Source organism: Cupressus sempervirens, chromosome 11 (genome assembly GCF_028749045.1).
Source record: "Cupressus sempervirens isolate cs-2001-9-10 chromosome 11, ASM2874904v1, whole genome shotgun sequence".
NCBI classification, from domain to species: domain Eukaryota; kingdom Viridiplantae; phylum Streptophyta; class Pinopsida; order Cupressales; family Cupressaceae; genus Cupressus; species Cupressus sempervirens.
The window spans coordinates 543,227,348-543,247,931 of NC_143128.1; the positions used below are offsets into that span (position 1 = coordinate 543,227,348).

Genomic DNA, 20,584 nt, shown 5'->3' on the forward strand with positions numbered 1-20,584 from the left:
TAAAACGTGTTGTGACACCATGTTGAATTTTAATAGATTTTTCATTGATGTATCTTGTAATAATACTAGTAGATTTTATGTATGTTTCAACTTACCTTCTCAATACATACGTACATACGTATGTACGTACATATATATTAAGAGGCATGTCTCCGTAGAGACATGTCTCTTTAACTATCATTAGTTATCAATAATATTTGCTTATATCATGATTAAGAATGTGATAATATCTTCTTTTTTATATAATATACATACATACATATATAATGGGTTTTATCTAATTGAAACTACACTAACATTAATAGCTTCATTGTCTCAAATTTTCTCCATCTTCTAACAATCTTCTCATTGCCCTGATTTTAAACTCGCTTGAACTGATAGTTGTTTTCATGTAGTGGGATCTTTCAAAGTGAATTTGGGTTTCCGAAGGAAATTTAAGCTTGTGATGATTTCTTTTGCTTGTAGATTTATCCCTTTTCCTTCATAACTTGTTCTTGGCATTCATTTTTTATCTTGATCTTGGATTGGGGTTTTTCATTTTAGCTTTCTTTCTTGAACATTGGCCCTTTGATAATCTGATTTTGAACCTCCTTCTCCATTGAAGTTTTGAGCCTAAGCTCGCTTCCATCTTTCACTCTCCAATCGTCTCCTTCAATAATCACCTTGCAAAACAAATGAAAATTTTATTAAACTCGCAAAATGATGAGTATAAATAATATTAAGGAAATTTAAAAGCGTGCATGAAATCTCAACTAGATTGAGTTTGTACTCTATTAAAGGAATTTGATTAAGAATTTTCAATTTTCTGAAATTCAATTTTTTCTATTTCTTTGTAACTCTCCTTTCTAGCAAACTTCAATTTCAATTTCAATTTTCTTCCTTTTCAGCGCAAATTTATCATTTGGCAAGTTGCAATTATGATTTCTATTCATTTTCAAGCCCAAATTTTGTAATTTCTAAATTGATTTCACTTACAAAATCAATGATTTATCCCTTCTAAAACCCTCTATAACATCAAATTTCCAATCACGAAATCATTGCCCCTTGTGATAAAATTGATGTTCTCTTATGGCGAATTTGACCTGCTCATAGAGGAGAAATGGCATGATGTAAAATGAAATCAACTCCCTCCTTTATATAGGTAGGTTCCTTAGGATGAAACATTGAAAAGGGATGTCTTTTGGTTGGGTTGATCAGCCCTTATTTGGCCAATTAAATTTAAATTAGAAATCTTAATGCCTTTAAAGAGACCGACTTGCTCAATTAGAAAAGTTCAAATTTCAAATCACCATTTTATGCTTCAACATAAAATCTATTTGAATAATTTGCCTAATAGTTTCGATTTATCTTTTTATCACAAGAGGTGGCGATTTCATAATAGGGAAGTCAATATTATAAAGGGTTTTACAAGGGATAAATCACCAATTTTGCAAATGAAATCAATTTAGAAATTACAAAATCTAGGCTAGAAAATGAAGATAAATCATAATTGCAACTTGCCAAATGATAAATTTGGACTAAAAAGGAAGAAAATTAAAATTGAAATATGAATAAAATTGATGTTCTTTTATTGTGAATTCGACTTACATATGGAGAAGAGAAATGATATGATGGAAAATGAAATCAGCTCCATCCCTTATATAAGTACGTTCCTTAGGATGAAAAGTGATGCCTTTAGGTTGGGCTGGAATGGCCTTGTTTGGGCAATCAAATTTAAATTAGAAGTTTTAATTCCCTTGAAAAGATTGACTTGCTTAATTAGAAAAAGTTCACAGGTTAAATCACCATTTTATCCTTCAATATAAAGTCGATTTGAATAATTTGCCTGTTAGTTTCAATTTCTCTTGTCACGCGTGCGACCTGATTTCGAGCATTATTTAATTGATCTCAAGCCCGCTATCGTTTCTTATTCTTGGGCATAAATTTACCCCATGTTGATATTTTGAATCCTGGCAAGTGACCAGAATCGGACTCTATGTCAAAACTATCTTTTATTGTAACCTGACTTCCAATAGTAATCTACCTCTGCACCAATGCGTGCGTGGAGAGCGGCCCCCTACAATTCTATAGGGAATAATATAATAAAGGGCACCCAACCCCACACACGGTGGCCCTACTATTTATATGGCAAGAGGAGAGTTGGGCCGTTGCCCTACTATTCTATGGCCCCTACCCCTACTATTTTATGGGCGGTCAAACTGCCCCTCTATTGTTTCATCAGTCTTTTGCTAGCAATTTGTAGCTGATTGAAGCCCATTTCCATTTAACTTTAACCCATTTCTTCCTCTGAAAATCAATATTCTTCCTTGAAAGTCCCATAGATTTTGCCTTTGGTCTTGATTTTTCACCATTTCTTTCAACTTGGAATTGAGAATTTCATTGAAGAATCTTCATACTTGGGCTCGATTTGGAGTTGTCAATATTTTACACAGAGAAGGGGGCAGAAATCTGATGACTTGTCAAGATTATGAACTCTGAGAGGTGGTAGGATTTTGACCTCTCCAGATTATCCTTTTCTTCATTGGATCTTGTAAATTCTCAAGACCTTATTGATTCAATTGAATCTTCCAACTTTGGCCCTTCATTTTGATAATCTCTTCCCTTTTCCATCAGATATTGCATCAGAATTTTGCCCTTCAGCCATTTTGAATGTCTAAAATAGGGTAATGTCAGGATTGAGAATCCTAACATGAGGTCGGATACCGACCCTATGTCAAGATAAATTTTGATTTCACCATATTTGCATTGTCCTTTTTGAAACTCTTATTTTCTGATTTCAAACTCATTTTGAAGGCTCATATTTATGTTCAGTCTGATTTCCACCCCTGGCTGATTGAAATTCACTCCAAGTTCTGATTTTTAATCTACATCAATCTCCAAAATTGATAAATTTCCTTCAAGATTTCATTTGATTTTCCTCTTTCCTTCTTAATTTGCATCATTTTTATCAACTTGGAGTTGAAGTTTAGCATTGAAATGCCCCTAAACTTGGGTGGAATTTTACCACTTGTCAAGATTCTACATGGAAAGGACAGTGGAATTCTGGGGTCTCTTGAGAATGAGAACCCTGAGAGGTGGTCGGATTCTGACCTGCTCTCGGGTTTACTTGATTCCTCCTCTCACTCATCCTCTTGGTTCTTTTCATCAGTTTGTACTTGAATCTTGCCCTTTAGTTAGAAATCATCTAGACTTGGGCAGAATTTTTAGGGTTGTTGAGGTTGGGAATCTTGAAATGAGGTTGCATTCTAACATAGTGTTGAGAATTTGGAGTCTTAAGACATAGTCAGGTTCTGACCTACTTGCAGGATTCTTCATTTTGCAAGTTAACTCCCGATCCTTCTTTCAATTCCTTCAGTTTGGAGGGTGAACTGAATTATATAAAATAAATATTTTAGTTATATTTATTTTCTTTCTTAAGTTTAAGTTATATTGTATATAAATACTGTCAAAATGTTGAGAGTGGTTTCGTAGGAGTTAAATTAAAGACTTGGGATTTTGGGAGTTTCTCAAAAATTTCCAGACAAAACCGAATTTCAAGATCCAACGCACCTCCGTTAGTGTTATCTCCCACAATCTTTCCTGACTTCCTAAGATATAATTGGAACTAGAACAAGGATTTTCAAAAGTAATGTAGATACGCTCTGATACCACTGACGAAGGGCCACACCACCCTTACCAACTCACAACCAGTAATGCAACAATATGAAGACAATTTTATTATACCTGAAAATTCAATAGCAATTACAATAACATTTTTTCAAGATCTCTCAAGATCCAATCCAAACCCAAGCTAGTCCAGATCCACACTCTGGTAGAAACCTCTGAGATCTCAACTTGTGCTCGCAAGCCACCAAGCAACATCCTTGTTTCTAAATCGCAGTCACTAGCTCTTCTCACAAACTTAATCCAAGATCCAAGTGTAAACTGCCTCACATTCGGCGCTCTATCCACACTCACAACTCCATCACAATCCTGCTGTAAACTACCTCACATTCGACGCTCTGTCCACAGACTCAAGAAAACTCACTCTTCACTTCCTCCTTCTCTCTCACAACTTCCAAGCTTTCTAAGCTTCTACTACTCAAGTTTCTCCTTCTCAAGCTTCTCCTTGAGCTTCTACTCCTCAAGCTTCCCCTTGAGCTTCTACTTCTCAAGCTACTCCTTAAGTTTTCACCTTCTTCTCGAGCTTCTCCTTGAGCTTGATTAGAAATGCTCATATGCCTTGCTTAAATAGGCACTTACCACCCTATGCATGACTTATCCACAACCTTCTAGAATTCCTCCTACACAATATCCACAACCTTCTAAAACTTCCATAACCTTCTAGAATTACAACTATGCACCACCATGTGGCCCAATTAGAAAATTACATTTCCTTTATGGATCACAACAAATATTAAATGCAAGATTTAAGAAACTTTCCACAAGCTTCTAAGATGCCACCTACACACCTCGATTAATGTAATGACAACTTTTTTTTTTTTGCCTTTTTTTTTTTCAATTTTTTTTTTTTTCAATAATTTTCCAATGCAAGATGCCCCTGCATCAGACTCCCCCGGTAGATAGAAAAGTGTGTCCCACACTTGGACGCCAAAAGAAAATCTACAACCATTTTTATCTTCACCAAAGGCTTCCACCTCAACAGGGACAACAAAACCACCATGCAAATCCTCCACATTTGCATTACTCTATCAAACACTAGAATCTCAACCATCCAATCAACATGCTCATTCCCAGGGACAAACTGAACATAATGCTTCATTAGCAAACTCCCATTCACATCGACAACTAGTGTGTCCATACTAGCAATAACAAACTCCACATCAGCAGCCACATGTAGATCTCCATCAACACATTCCAAACTCTTAACACCAGCAACCTCATTGCTCACAACAAGATGCTCTGCAAGGTACAAGTCACCACCAACAACAACTAGATCATCCACAACCGAGTGCTCCACAATCTCCATGTCAGACTCAACCAATTGATCATGAAAACCAACATCTGTCCCAACATCAACAACATTAGGAATATCTTTAGCAACAACCTCTAGTTGCTCTGCAGGTTCTGCATCAGGCTCCACAAACTGATCAACAAAACCATCCTCTTCCATCTTGACCTTCTTAGCTTGATTAGCCAATCTAGCATCCAATCGAGAAATCATCTAGGAAAAATTCCTCTCCACTATATCATGGATTTTCACAATCATCTTAGGGTCCAATCCTCTTAGAGCCATCTCCCAAGGTCTTCGTAAACCCTCTGCAACAAATCCTTCCTACGCTCCTTGTGACAACCTTGAATTGTTTGCAAGTCAGATCGCAACCTGCCACCTCGCACGAACAATCAGGAACCACATCACAAGTCTAGGACAACAGATTTGCAATCCACCAGCTCTCCACAATCATGCCTCAACAAGTTCAATCTTCCATCTCTGCATCAATCAATCAATCTGCATGTCCTCTCAAGGTCCTGGTGCAAACTGCCTCAGCTTCGGCGATCTGTTTACACGCTCAGGAACTCCCACTCTAATAAACTTCACCCAACTAAGATCCTGGTACAAACTACCTCACACTTCGGCGATCTGCTTGTACACTCAGGAACTCCTGTTTTGATAAACTTCACCCAACCAAGGTCCTGGTACAAACTGCCTCACACTTCGGCAATCTGCTTGTACACTCAAGAACTCCCGCTCTGATACCACTAATGTAGATACGCTCTAATACCACTGACGAAGGGCCACACCACCCTTACCAACTCACAACCAATAATGCAACAATATGAAGACAATTTTATTATACCTGAAAATTCAATAGCAATTACAATAACATTTTTTCAAGATCTCTCAAGATCCAATCCAAACCCAAGCTAGTCCAGATCCACACTCTGGTAGAAACCTCTGAGATCTCAACTTGTGCTCGCAAGCCACCAAGCAACATCCTTGTTTCTAAATCGCAGTCACTAGCTCTTCTCACAAACTTAATCCAAGATCCAAGTGTAAACTGCCTCACATTCGGCGCTCTGTCCACACTCAATACTCCATCACAATCTTGCTGTAAACTGCCTCACATTCGACGCTCTGTCCACAGACTCAAGAAAACTCACTCTTCACTTCCTCCTTCTCTCTCACAACTTCCAAGCTTTCTAAGCTTCTACTACTCAAGTTTCTCCTTCTCAAGCTTCTCCTTGAGCTTCTACTCCTCAAGCTTCCCCTTGAGCTTCTACTTCTCAAGCTACTCCTTAAGTTTTCACCTTCTTCTCGAGCTTCTCCTTGAGCTTGATTAGAAATGCTCATATGCCTTGCTTAAATAGGCACTTACCACCCTATGCATGACTTATCCACAACCTTCTAAAATTCCTCCTACACAATATCCACAACCTTCTAAAACTTCCATAACCTTTTAGAATTACAACTAAGCACCACCATGTGGCCCAATTAGAAAATTACATTTCTTTTATGGATCACAACAAATATTAAATGCAAGATTTAAGAAACTTTCCACAAGCTTCTAAGATGCCACCTACACACCTCGATTAATGTAATGACAACTTTTCTTTTTTCTTTTTTTTTTTTGCCTTTTTTTTCTTTTTCAATTTTTTTTTTTTCCAATAATTTTCCAATGCAAGATGCCCCTGGATCAAAAAGACCCTACTCGTTTCATCAAATCCTTTGATTTCAACTCCATATCTTTGACTAGCTTAGCCCAACTTTCTGTTACACCCAAAACTGACTTTTTTACTCAACAAGCCAAAGTTGTTCATCTCTTAAACTTGGAGACTTGAAAATTGTTACCAACACCAACTGCAGCTACTCACAAAGCAAAAAGAGGAAATCCCCATTTGCAATGGGATGATGGTGTGAATCTAAATCTACATGTTTGGAAACCATCACTTTTATACAGTTTCTTTTATAATGTAAACCTTCATTTATCCTTTCAAATATAAACCCTATCTGTATATCCTCTGCACCTCCTTTGGGTGTAAGTGCTAGTTTTAAAAATATGTAAACCTCATATGTTCCTATAATCATCATGTGCATTGTCATCCATCAATTGAGTAGATGCCTGCTGAAAAATATATATAATTGTGGAAAATGGAGTATTTGGAAATTAGTCTGTCAAGAATATGCAATGCATATTGAACAATAATTGCACTCAATAAAACTAGACAACAAAATATACATGTACTGATGCCACTTGGAAGTTATATACTGAAGAGGGCTTTTGAGGGTTAGAAAGGGAAATTTGTAGCATTCCACAGCAAAGATGTCATGCAGATTATGTTTATGTAGTATTCTCAACCATTGATAATTTTGTCAGGTGGTCAAGCCATCAATTCGCAGGGATGTCATTTTACGAAAAAGGAAGTACAGTGTTTTACTACTGTACCATAAAGTTGTGTGCGAATAAACTGGCAGGAATACAATGTACTAGCCTTGATTTCTCTACCTCGGACATTTGCAGACAATGACATTAATGACAAAAAATGTCAAATGGATACAAATCGAAGAACAGTCTTCTGTCGGGAAAGGAATAATGGTGATGGTGGAAGGTGAAAATTGATGCGAGCAGCAGATTTCGGGAGAAGAAATGGTGAAATAAGGCAGCGAATTTATATGAAGGGAAATGAATGTCCAAGATTAATGCAACTGTCTTGCATTATCTCTAATGCCTTGGGAACCATTGATCTACAAAGCAAATTGATTTTCGATATGAGTGTTAGTTTCTGGATTCGATTGTGTGTAGTTTTTAATCATCAACGTTTCGGATCATACTGCATGATCCATCATCAGGCTGCAGATTTTTTTTGTTCTTCATGTTCTCTAGCATCCTGATGATGGATCATGCAGTATGATCCGAAACGTTGATGATAAAAAACTAAACACAATCAAATCCAGAAACTAACACTCATATTCATGGATTGTGGAAATCTCATAGATCAAAATGATTTTCTTCAGGAAAGGAATGCCTTCAGCTTAACAAGTTAACCACAAAGAATCTTTCTGACAAATTCAGGACTATGACAGTATGCCATACTACTATGGAAAATGTTTGAGAGCTTTTACAACTTGTCACCTATTTAAGCCTCAATTTCTTCCTCATCCTGAGATTCCTGATTGCATATAATTGTCGGAAATGGTTGTATAGTAATGTCATATGTAACTCTGGTGCACAGCTGTGATACTTCAGATTCAAGAATATGCAGAAACACTTTGAAAAGCTTAGTTTCTACCATCAGGTACTTTATTTCTTTGTTTATTTAACAATAATACATCATGTATAAGAAATATAGTAGTATTGCTTATGAGATGATTTAAGTCCGTGACAATAATTAGCATTCAGTAATCATGCCAGAGTTGACAAAAAAATTCAGTTACCCAATTCAAACTGGATTACTGATAGATATGAATCTCAAAAATTTACATGTTACAGCAAATTATTCCACAATTTTGCAACATTCATGTGGCACATCATTGATATTTCATGATTTATCCACATATATGTTGTAGTAGCTTATAATTAACCAGTAATAGGATTTAGTTTGATGGTTGAACTTGAGAGTTTTGCGTTCTCATTGGGAATACTAGATATAAACTCTTTTAGAGGGGATTTGAACCCCCATCTCCTCCAGAAGAAGGTGTGTTTCGATTACACCACTAAAATGCAAAACAATCTCTTAATTTGTTTGAGAATGGTTAATGAATTCATGTCTAACCTCAAAGTAATCATAGACACAGAAGGTTTCACCAAAAGGCTTGCAACATCAGAGAATGCTTGTGTACTGATTGTAAGTGAGAAAAATTTCAGTAAGAGATAATGAAAGAAACGATTAAGCATTACAAATTTATTAAATTTGATAGCACTTGTACTCACTTGTATCCATATGTATTTAAATTCATAAAAGATAATTCTCAACAGGAGAAAATATATTCCATAAAGGTATCTAATAAATTATTAAGTTATTGAAGTCTATCAACATTGTTCCTTCCAAGACGACCTCAGTGCTTGTTTCTGCACAACACCCAAATTGCTTGTCTGTTGTAAAACAGATTGTCAACTCTAGAAGCAACACTCGCAACTTTCCTCAAGTTCCTGATTATTCTTACGTGTAAGATTTGATAAATCCCAATATCCAAAATGCAAATCAAACATAGGTCAGAATAACAACACTATACTGTTTCTTGCAAAAATATGTGCAATCCCAAAAGAAGCTTTGATTTGTAGATAGATTTTAAGTAGATCTCTTTTATTTGAACAAGTTTGCCAACCTGCTCTGGCCTACTTCAAAGATATTTTGAGATTGAATGACTTCAAAATTATTGAGCCCCTAATTGTGCAAAAAGAGTAGAGACCATATTAGAAACAGTATCTAGCCTCCAAATTTTCAAGTGATTAAGGGACACATGGCAGATTTGATTTAAGGAAGATAGAGGACGCACTTGAGAAAATTCATATGAAAATGGCAAAAGCATTTAATTCCTTTCAATTTTGAGAAAGGATAGCGAAAAATTAATTGTGATTGCTAATGGATGAAAACAGTTGCATAGAAGATGAGTTGGACTATTGGATCACCGTCTAATGAATCTGAACTTTGTTGCGGCTTTTAATTGGTACTATAATATATAATGTTTCCTTGATAATTAATGAAAGTGCTATGAGGAAATTAGGCTTTTCAGATTTATTTTGCAGAAAGAACTAAAACAATTACACAGTGTAAGAAAAATCCATGCTATCTTATTCTAATATACATTCTCTTTGCTACTGCTTGTAACCATCAGATAGTGTTGTTATTAGATACCACAACACCACCTGTCTTATAGTCAAATCTATCTCCCATAGTTGCAAATTGACTCGGAACAAATGATAAATCTTCCAAACTTTATTATAATCAGGTCTCCCCAAGTACAAGGCTTTGCTTTGTATCTCCCTACCAGGACAATGTATCCCTCACCCTTTGATTAGTGTTACACCACATAGGAAGAAGTGTTCGCTGCATATAGTTGATCTTGAAAGTGTAAATATCATGTATAAGAAAAATACTTACATTTACAAGGTAGCAATTTCCCTACATACAAGGGTTTGATTTCTGTCTCCCTACCACAACAATGTATCCCTCGCCCTTTGATTAGTGTTACACCATATAGGAAGAAGTGTTCTCTGCAGATTGTAGATCTTGAAAGTGTAAATATCATGTACAAGAAAAATACTTACATTGACAAGGTAACAACTCTATCACAATTTTTATGCTAAGTGGTTTTCTAAGTTCTTTGAGTTTAAGATTATTTAGTGGGCATTCTACAGGGACACTGCCTAAATTGTGAGGATTTTCTTATAGGACTCATATCGCATACAATTCATTTGTAGGATTACCGCTTTCAGTAATGCTCTGCCAATGAGGTATACAGTTACCCAGATGTATGAGTAATTTCTTCGCACAACACTCCTACCTTCTCCTCCTGCAAAACAAACATTTCACCTTCTTTCCTGCATCACCCTCCTACGCTCTTCCAGCCTGACTCCCTACCTATTAAGCTCCAGTGTGTACCTTTGGAATGAACATGTCTCCTATCTTCTCCTGCAAATCATCCTCCAGCATGTAGTTCCTCCAACTTGAACACTTTACACCCAATCTCCTACTGCAAGACATCTCCTCTTTTGAATCCTTTTTATTTTACTATTTTGCAATCTCGGAACAGCATTTTGCTAAAACATTATGTACTCTTTCTTTGGACTTCTGAACTTGCTTTTTCACCATTACAATTTCCATATTGCTTTTGAAATTTGAATTTTGTATTTGTAGTAATAATTAGTCCTTCAGCCATTCTATAGTATATACCATTAATGAAAAATTAAAAAACATTTTATTGTATATGTTCTCAAACTGATATTCTCTAGAATTGCTCAAAGTACTGAATCACAAATAGGAAACCAAAAAACAGACTCTTGAGCCAATCAAGAAAATAGAACACTTACAAACTAGATATTTGAGATTCAACAAAAATTATCTATCCCATACAGTGAAATCCTGAAACAAAGCAGTAATCACAATGGACTGTGGAAATCTAATCTCTCTTAAAAATATCAAACCATGACTAAAAATGAGAAACAAAGAACTTTGAAAGGGCACTGACAACTAAATTAAGCAATAAGAACACAGCGAATCAGAAACAATCGAACAATGAAAAAGAGATGCAAAAGTAGCAACTTCATTATAAGTAGTCTCACCAATAGCAGCAGCATCAAAATGGTCAAGATCAAATTCAATATCTAAAATATTTTTAAACTAGCAAATGAGTCATTTTTTTAATCTGGACAAGACAAATATCACCCCAATCAAGCTTACCTAGTCTCAACGCGCTCAAGCTTTAACATTATTCTTTATAAAAAAATGCCAAGATGAGCTCAACTAACAGAAACAGGTCCTCAACGAACAATAAGGCTATAACAACATCAGGAGGAAACGCACTTATAGTTGCAACAATACAATACATTTTTCCAAGAATAGAAGCTGGAGGAGATTTAGTAGACCAAACCTCACAATACTTTCCTTTAACAATTGTCAGGCTGACTATCTGAGACAGGATGAAATCCACCCCCTTCTCACAGTATAAGTACAAACAGAAGCTTACAGCCTCAGAACGTGCAATGTGTGAAAAATTCGAAAGACGCATTATCATACACATTTTGTTTGGTAAATTAAAGAGTTTCGAGGCTTGAAAGTTATTGACACACACACAACCCTATATAATTGTGTTCATGTAATTATTTCTGGTAATGCAATCTATCCATTCTTATGTCTAAATCAGGACCTATTCTATTGTTTGAACTTTTGACCAAACCAGTACTACAATGTAATGCCTGGTTTCATTTTAGCATTCTTTGGTGGCAAATTGATTCTTGCCCATTTTGAGGTTAGAGGTAGAGAGTATGGAGGCTATGGCAATAGATGTATATATATTTTCACAATAAATGAATTGTAATAGATCTTAAAAGCAATAGTTCAGTTCATTTACTTGGGTCCTCTTTTGAGTGCCCTGGAAAAGTCAAAGAAAACATTTTGAGCTAGATTAAATATCTTGATAATAATTTTGGAAGTACCTAAACTCAGTATCATTGATTATTATATTTTTAGATTACCTAGTCTGGCTTTCTTAAAGATAATGTAGCACATTATAATGGTTGAAGACTTGCTTTGGTTTGTTGTATTTAGTCACAGAACTGAAATTGACCCAACGATTTTAAAGAGGAAAGAAGGTAATAGAATCCATCTATCTGTCTACATTCAAAAGTCATACTCTTAAACAAATGCACTAATCAGATTATCTATGATACAGTGAAAAAACAAGCTGCATGTGATCTTTTGAAGTAAGCAAACCATTTCACAAATGCATATGTTGATGATGCCAATGACCTCTGAGCGCAGTGCACAATTGAAAGTCTCTTTGAACCATGGGCTTACCTTTGATTATTCAGAAATGAATGGTTTTGGCATTCTTGAAACATACATCATGCACACAAGTCAAATTTCAGTTTTTAACTTTCTCTATGAAAAATCATGTCATGATCCATCATGTAACACATTGTATTGGTTTGTGGACTTGATCAAAGAGAGTTCCACTTGTCTATAACAAGAAAAGGCACAGATAGAGAAGAATCCACACTTGCCTGAATAGATTTTGCCAGTTTTGAGCTGCCAGTTGTCATATCATAGTTCCTAAACCTCCAAAACACAACATTAAATCATTCAACAAAGGGGTTTTTAAACTGTCAATTGCATATATTTATGCAACATCTCACAATTGTCAGAATATAATATAACCAAGAAAAGTCAAAAGAAGGGTAATTAATTAATAAATTATGCATGTTTGGATAGCAAATTGTAGTCAATACACTCAAAAAATAAAGATGCATGAACATGACTTACTTTGCAGTGAGTTCTCACGATCGATTGGCATGACTACAGCGGGATCATCCAACTCATAAGTGAAGATTTGTATATCCCAAAACACAGAGCCTTTAGGCCCAGTAAAGCTCCCTACGCCCCACCATTTTTCATTTACCCATTTATGCTTCACATCTTGTCATCCACAATCGTTGCACCCTAGATTTAACACTCCATCTTGATCTACTACATTTCCCTAAATCTATTTGCAAAATATTTTCCAGGATGATTTTGCATCATACAGTCAGGTTGAGTCAAATACCAGTCTCTAGTGACGGCCATCAGTCGTATACATCATCCTAACCTTATTTGTAGGTGAGAAAAGTGGGCATATGAAGGCCTTCAATGCCACCACTACAAGGAATGAACCAATCATCTTGTGCTTGCACTTGCACATTTTCTTCTTTGAAAGCCTTTTTTCATTTGCATTCAAAACTTCAAGTACACTTTCCTCAAAATAACAAATTAACACAATTCCTTCTCGCACCAACACCAGATTTCCAATGTAGTTTTGTCTCTGCAACTAGTAACAATTGCCACAGTAGCAAGACTATATTGGAGATGTTTCTCTAAGGCTTCAATTCTCTAGATAAAGATTCATTCTCATAAAGGACTTATGGTCCAAGGTCAGAAACTTCCTAGAAAATGTAGTATAAAAAAGATCCATGATCTGGAAGATAGCTGACAAAAACGGTAACATGGATACAGTTTGGGAAGATGCCGTGGTACAACACCCTCCTATAGTGAGGAATTCCATCATTTTGGTCAGTCGAAATAACAATTTGATAGTAAAGGATGGACTGATGTATTACAAGATAGAGTTTTACTTACAAATTCAGGAATGGCCCATTTATACTTCCTCAAATAGGAAAACAAAACTAGAAAATCCTACAGGAAAGACAAACCTCTTGGTTGGATTAAGTTGTCAAACTTAGATAAAGAAGATAAACTTAGACAAACCTCTTGGTTGGATTAAGTCGTTAAACTTAGACAAAGAAGATAGTGTTCAGAGTTTTACACCACTTAGGCTAGTTAACCGCCCTTGCTCAGAAAAAGAAGAGCTAAATTAATAGAGTGCTAAAAACAAGATGTCTGAATGCTGGTTGTATGGCCAAAGGTGACTTTATGCTCAAAAAAAATGGAACTTAAGATTATCAGATTTCCACAATCCATTTGTTAACACATTTATTTCTGGATTTGATTGTGTATGTTTTTTCAGCATCAACACTTTGGATCACACTCCACAATCCATCATCAGGATGAGAGATAGCAAAAGATGATTGATCACAGTGTGTGATCTGAAACATTGACGCTATAAAACATACACAATCGAATCCAGAAAAAAATGTGTTAAATGAAAACTTGGTAAAATTGGAGTTTTCTGGCTCCTCTGGTCTACATGGGCTTTTGAAGAGAAACACATAGACAACCCATATCATACAAAATCCTATGCTACTAAGGTTTAAAAATAATGGTTCTCATCTCAGAGAACTAATGCTACTCTTGCCACTCTTAAAATGATAGTCTCTCTGGCCCTCTTTCATGTATTAAATTTTTGGCTGCAAAGATATATATTTATTTTTCCGAGGCCATGCCTCAAATTTCATTGAACATGGGGTCTACTACCCAAGAGCATCCTGAAACTTACCAAATCCATTTCAAGCAAATAACAGTCATCTACAAAAGTTGATATGCCACTTAACAAATCCATTTCAAGCAAATACCAGTCATCTACTTAAATGTGCCATTATTTTAAAGCTGGATTTACTTCTACAATTCTACTCTTAATGGGGGTATGGAAAGGCCTCCCTTCCAAAGGAGGGGCTGTTCAACAAGTTAATTGTTTTGTTTCTTGACCTTTCATAACAAATAAATGGAAGGTGATGGGTTAACACATAAATGGAAGGCAATGGGCTCTTGGTAGGTAGATCTGGAAAATCTGGAGCTACTGGTATACATAGCTAGGGTAAACCCATGTTTGGTTTCCCAAATGATGAAAAGTTTAGATGAATAGCTAGGCTGAGTCTATTACTATTAGGGTGGACTTTGATAAGGCTAGGAAAAAATTTGCATCTAAAGTTAAACTAGTTATGGCTACAGCTTCTAGCACTTCTAATCACATCATAGGCTCTCACAGAAAATAGTCATACAGTCTAATCTAGGGGCAAAATGAATGTCACTTGTCCTAGAAGTTCACAAGTAGTTCTCCCACACTTGTAAACCTTCACTATGCTGGTTTCAATATAACTATAGTAAGGTTGATTATTGCCATTGTTGGTTTCCCCCTCCTAAATGCATTACAAAGTTGAATTTTGATGGAGCAATTAAGGGCGACCTTGCAATTATTACAAAGTAATTGGAAAATATTTGCTTGTTATTAACAGTGATCAACAGATCAATTTATACAAGAGACTGAACAATGTTTCCTAAAGAAACAATCGTAAAAAATGGAAACTTTCTATTCTAGCAAAGAGAAAACTAACAGTTATCTACATCTAACTAAAGAATAGAAACACTCTATTCTAAAAACATAAAACTAAATATTAGAAACATTCTAAAAAGAATAGAAACACTCTATTCTAAAAACATAAAACTAAATATTAGAAACATTCTAATATTTACAGAAGATTACAATAAATAACCATTAGATACTAAACAGAGATAATAGAAACTATCTATTATCGTAATACCCTCCCTTAATGGTTAATCTATCCCAAGCACGAAGCTGTCAAAAAGCGTAAAAGGTAGATTCTGTCTGCTCAAGGCACTCCACACTGTTTGCTATGAGCTGCAAACTAGATTGCTTAGATAAGCACTTCCGACATTCAACCTTCATGTTCCCGAACTTGTGGCAATAGTTGCATTGAATGCTTTTCTTCCAGAGGCCTTTTGAATCTAAAGCAGAGGATGCATGTTGAGAAGATTGCTGATGATACTTTGGATAATGCTCCAAAGTTTTGCAAATGGGCATAATGCTCCAAAAAAAAACGCAAAAAACCATGATTTTTAAGGTGAAAAATCAATCAAAACCCAACATAATTTTTGAGGTGAAAAATCAATCAAAATCCTACATGCTTTTTGAAGCGAAAAATCAATCAAAACCCAACATGATTTTTGAGGTGAAAAATCAATCAAAACCTGACATGATTTTGAGGTGGAAAAAAATCAAAACCTAGCATTACAAAAGCTTCATTTTTTAGGAAAAACAGTAAAACCCCCAACATATAATTTTTGAAGAAAAATTTAAAAGCCCACAAAGAAATCCCACACAAATATGTGAATTACAGAATCAGAAATTTTTTAAGGAAAAATTTATAGAAACCCATAAAAAAATGAATACCATCAGAATTATTTTTTTATTTGAGGAAAGAAATTATGAAAACCCATCAGAATTTTTTGAGGGAGGCATTACACGAGACTTTGCATGGTAAAGCAACACATGCAAACAACATGCAAGTATATGCAACCCTCAAAAAGTAGAGACCCAGAGAGCTCAAAAAGCCCAGAAAGAAAATGTTGTCGGTTTCTGGATTGGCTGGCTCGAAAATTGAGGCACAAACTTCGAGGCACCCAAAAAATCTGATAACCTAGTTAAGCTCTCGAAAAACCAAGAATGTGGAATCTGAAAAAAATTTCGAACCCGAAAATTAGGGTTTTGAACAAAAATGGCCTTGGCTGCAAAAGAGCTTCAAACAATGGCAAAACTAAACCAACTGTCGGCGGATTCAAATCTCTCAGAACGGAAACCCTAGTCGGATTATAGAAAGAGTTTTAAGCAAATATGCATGTAAATAATTTCGAAAAAAAGGCAGATAATTTCAACCAAGAAATTATCATTATTTTCGAAAAAAATTAAAGTATTGGCTTCTGATACCATATTACAAAGTAATTGAAAAATATTTGCTTGTTATTAATAGTGATCAAGAGATCAATTTATACAAGAGACTGAACGATGTTTCCTTAAGAAACAATCGTAAAGAATAGAAACTTTCTATTCTAGATAAGAGAAAACTAACAATTATTAAGAGCTAACTAAAGAATAGAAACATTCTATTCTAGAAACAAAACTAAATATCAGAAACATTCTAATATTTATAGGAGATTACAATAGATAACCATTAGCTACTAAACAGAGATAATTGAAACTATCTATTATCGTAATAGCAATTGCTAGGGGTGGTTTCACCATTATAAACTTGAAGGGAGAACAAGTACGATAGCTCTATGTTTTTTTGTTACTAGAACTAAAAACGACACAGAGTGGGAGGCACTTGTGGCATTAATGGTCGTAGCCAATACATAGGACCTAAACAAGAAATCTAGGCTTAGTGCAACCACCATTTGTCAAAGAGTGGGAGATGTGGCAATGGAAGAGTATGTGGAGTAGAGTGAAGCTTCATCCTTTGGTGCAAGATGTTGGTGTGCAGATTGAACGAGTTAGCAGGGCTTTCCAACGCTTGCAATAGCATGCGTCTTGTTGTTCTTCTTAATGTTTTGTTATAGAAGCTTTGAAGTATATGCTTTGAGGTGTCATATAAGGGTACCAATGTTTTAGCCAATAGGGATTTTGCCGTTTTCTTATTTCTTGTTCTTTTGGATGCAGCGGCATATTTGATTTAGAGTGCTAGGACGGGAGAAGGCAAAAGAATGGTTAAGCAAGGAGGTGGTGGGTGTTCACATGATATTAGGATGATAGGCTATAGCGTGCTCCACTTGTTTCTTGTAATTATAATGTTTTTTATATCTAGTCTTTGAACCTTCCAATCTCATATATGCATGCTGTAATGTTTCGTTCCAAGTTCTTTCAGCTCAAAAACCAGAAGGATGAGTTGATTGTACCGTGATGACTATGCCCAACAAGAAGGGTCGTACGGCCGTACGGTAGTGCAGGTGACAAAGGGCACAGTAGTGGAAGATGGTGTACGGATGAAGGTCGTACGGTCTACATTGGTGGTTGTACGATAGTAAAATTGATCGTATGGTATATTCCTGAGGGCCATACGAGGTATGAAGTGGAGTCTATACGCATGGTTTTTTTGGTCGTACAAAGATGAGTCGTACGGTGGTGGAACACAGAGTCCTACAATGACTTTGCTGAGAGGTATGGATGGGTGGGAGGATGGAGGTCGTACGGGCAATGGCGGTCGTACGGGAATGCCTAGATACTACACGCTTAGGTGTTGGGACCACCACAATGACTGCTAACTCGTTCGTATGCACAAGTAAATCAGACACAATAATGGACACTTGAATACAGACAATTCATTCAAGAAATATTTATGCCGAAAGATGATGCTCCAATTTGTCAGATCCGAGTGAAGTAATACAGGTGACAGAATAGGGTGAGGGTTGAATCCCACCAAAACCGAAAAGACCAAATAAGGAAGATCTTTCACTTATGAAATGGTGAACAACAGAGAATCCCCAACAGGAATTCACAATACATAGAAATAATCCAAATTGCATGCCTAAAGACAACCTATACGCCGTGCTTAAATACCTGTCGAGGAAAACTTTTTGAGGGTGTACAAAGATAGCCGCCGACGACACAAACTACAAAAACAAAAATAAGAATGGGTTCGAAATACATAAAATCAATCAGCCCGTTACAATAGTTTGATAAATGACTTATTTAATAACGGGAACATTACAGTCCTCCCGTCCCAAATTTTGCTTGTCCTCAAGCAAATGTAATGCCGGGTGCTGGAGAATGTGCTTGCCTTCCCGCGTCGCGTCGTCCAATGGCAAGTGTTTCCAATGCACCAGTTATTCCTTCACTGTGCGGTTCGCAGAGTCTTCTCACGTACTTCAATGATCTCGGTTGGTTCCAATATGAGCTTTCCTTCATTGAACGGTGGAAGGTTTGTGGCTGCTGTGACGTTCTACCCTACAACCTTCTTTAGGCATGAGACATGGAAAACATTATGAATACGACTTCCCTCCGAAAGTTCCAATTCGTACGCGACGAACTACACGATAGGGGCCATAAAATCGTGGCTTCAATTTTTCCTTTCCCTTTCCCTTCAATGAAGATTGTTGATATGGCTGGAGCTAGAGATAGACCAAATCCCCTACTTCAAAACTCCTCTCTATTTTGTGTCTGTCGGCATACATCTTCTGTTGATTTTGTGCCCGCTGTAGGTTTTCCTTCAAGCATCTCAATATGTCCTGTCCCTCCTGAAGCCAATCCCTTGCCCTTGGTGTGTGGCTGTCACCCAGAACTGTGTCGATGAAGGAGAGGGGTTCATATCCGTACAGAGCTTTGAATGCTGCCATTTCGATGGACATGTCGTATGTGTTATTGTAGCAATATTCCCTTAGATGTAGCCATTTTACCCATGCTCGTTGTTGTGCTGAGACGTAGTTCCAAAGGTAACTTTCCAGCCATTTGTTCACAATCTCTGTTTGTCCGTCTGTCTGCGAGCGGTAACTAGTACTTGGCGATAATTCTGTCCCTGCCATCTGAAAAAGTTTTATTCAAAAGATACTGATGAATCGCCCATCCCGATCACTGACAATGTTTTGGGCTAACCCGTACAGACGAAAGACTTCTCTAAAAAACAAATCGGCAACTTGTGCGGCCTAAAGGTCTAAGAGAATGACAAAGAAATGTGCATACTTTGTCAATCTGTCAACCACCACAAAAATACAATCCTTTCCGTTCACCTTGGGAAGCCATGTTATGAAATCCATCGATATACTTTCCCACTTATGTTTTGGAATTGGCAGAGGTTGTAGCAGCTCGGCAGGTAGAGTATGTTCGGACTTGTTCTACTGGCAGACTATACACTCTCTTACATACTGCAACACGTCCCCTTTAAGTCCTTTTCATGAAAACCTCTCCCGAAGACTTTTGTAAGTTTTGAGGAAACTCGGGTGTCTTGCTAGGGGTGAGTCGTGTACTTCCTTCAAGATTTTTTGCTTCAATTTGGATTCTGGCACCAAATATATCCAATTTTTATAGTAGATGATGTCATCCACCACTCTGTACTGATCATCCTGGGTGCGGCCATCCATTATTTCACAGGCAAATGTGTTTTTGAAGTATTCAACTAACAGATGTGCCTTCCAGTCAACTGAAATCTGGTCTAGTGAGCAAATGGTGGGTTTCTGGGACAAGGCATTTGCAACCACATTGTTCTTCTCTTTCACATACTCAAAATCAAAATCAAAAGCTTCAACCTTGCTTACCCATTTTTGTTGCCTCTCGTTCAAGTCCCATTGCTCCAAAAAATATCTCAAACTGTTGTGATCCGTACAAACGACAAATTTGGCACCTATGAAATATTGCCAAAACTTGGTTAGTGCATGTACGATGGCCGACATTTCTTTGTCATAGATGGAATATAGGTGTTCTATTGGCGTAAGCTTCCTGCTCTCATAAGCTATGGGGTGTCTATCTTGCATCACCCACTCCAATGCCTTCTCTGAATGCGTCGCACTCCAAAATGAATGGTCGAGTGAAATCAGGTAATGCAAGTACGGGACAAGTGCTCATGGCCTCTTTCAGCTTATCAAAGGTAAGTTATGCCTTTTCGTTCCACTGGAAAGACCCCTTCTTTGTCAGATCCGTTAAGGGTGCGCTGAGCTGAGAGAATCCTTTAACGAGGGTGCGCTGAGCTGAGAGAATCCTTTAACGAGGGTG

The 20,584-nt window shown here is 36.6% G+C and overlaps 1 protein-coding gene across 5 annotated transcripts in view; it reads right to left on the bottom strand.

Moving 5' to 3' along the window:
- Nucleotides 1–369: 369 nt before the first annotated feature.
- LOC149530779 (uncharacterized) overlaps nucleotides 370–20,584 on the bottom strand; it is a 34,205-nt gene continuing 13,990 nt past the window's right edge. For 2 of the 5 annotated variants that reach the window (XM_089810928.1, XM_089810933.1), the window contains one exon: nucleotides 370–662. In XM_089810928.1, coding sequence (XP_089667054.1) covers nucleotides 540–662 — 123 coding nt within the window. In that variant the 3' untranslated portion in view covers nucleotides 370–539. Of the gene's footprint in view, nucleotides 663–9,652; nucleotides 10,155–12,434; nucleotides 12,718–20,584 lie in introns of those variants that run through there. The other 3 variants (XM_089810929.1, XM_089810930.1, XM_089810931.1) reach the window with 3 other exon arrangements.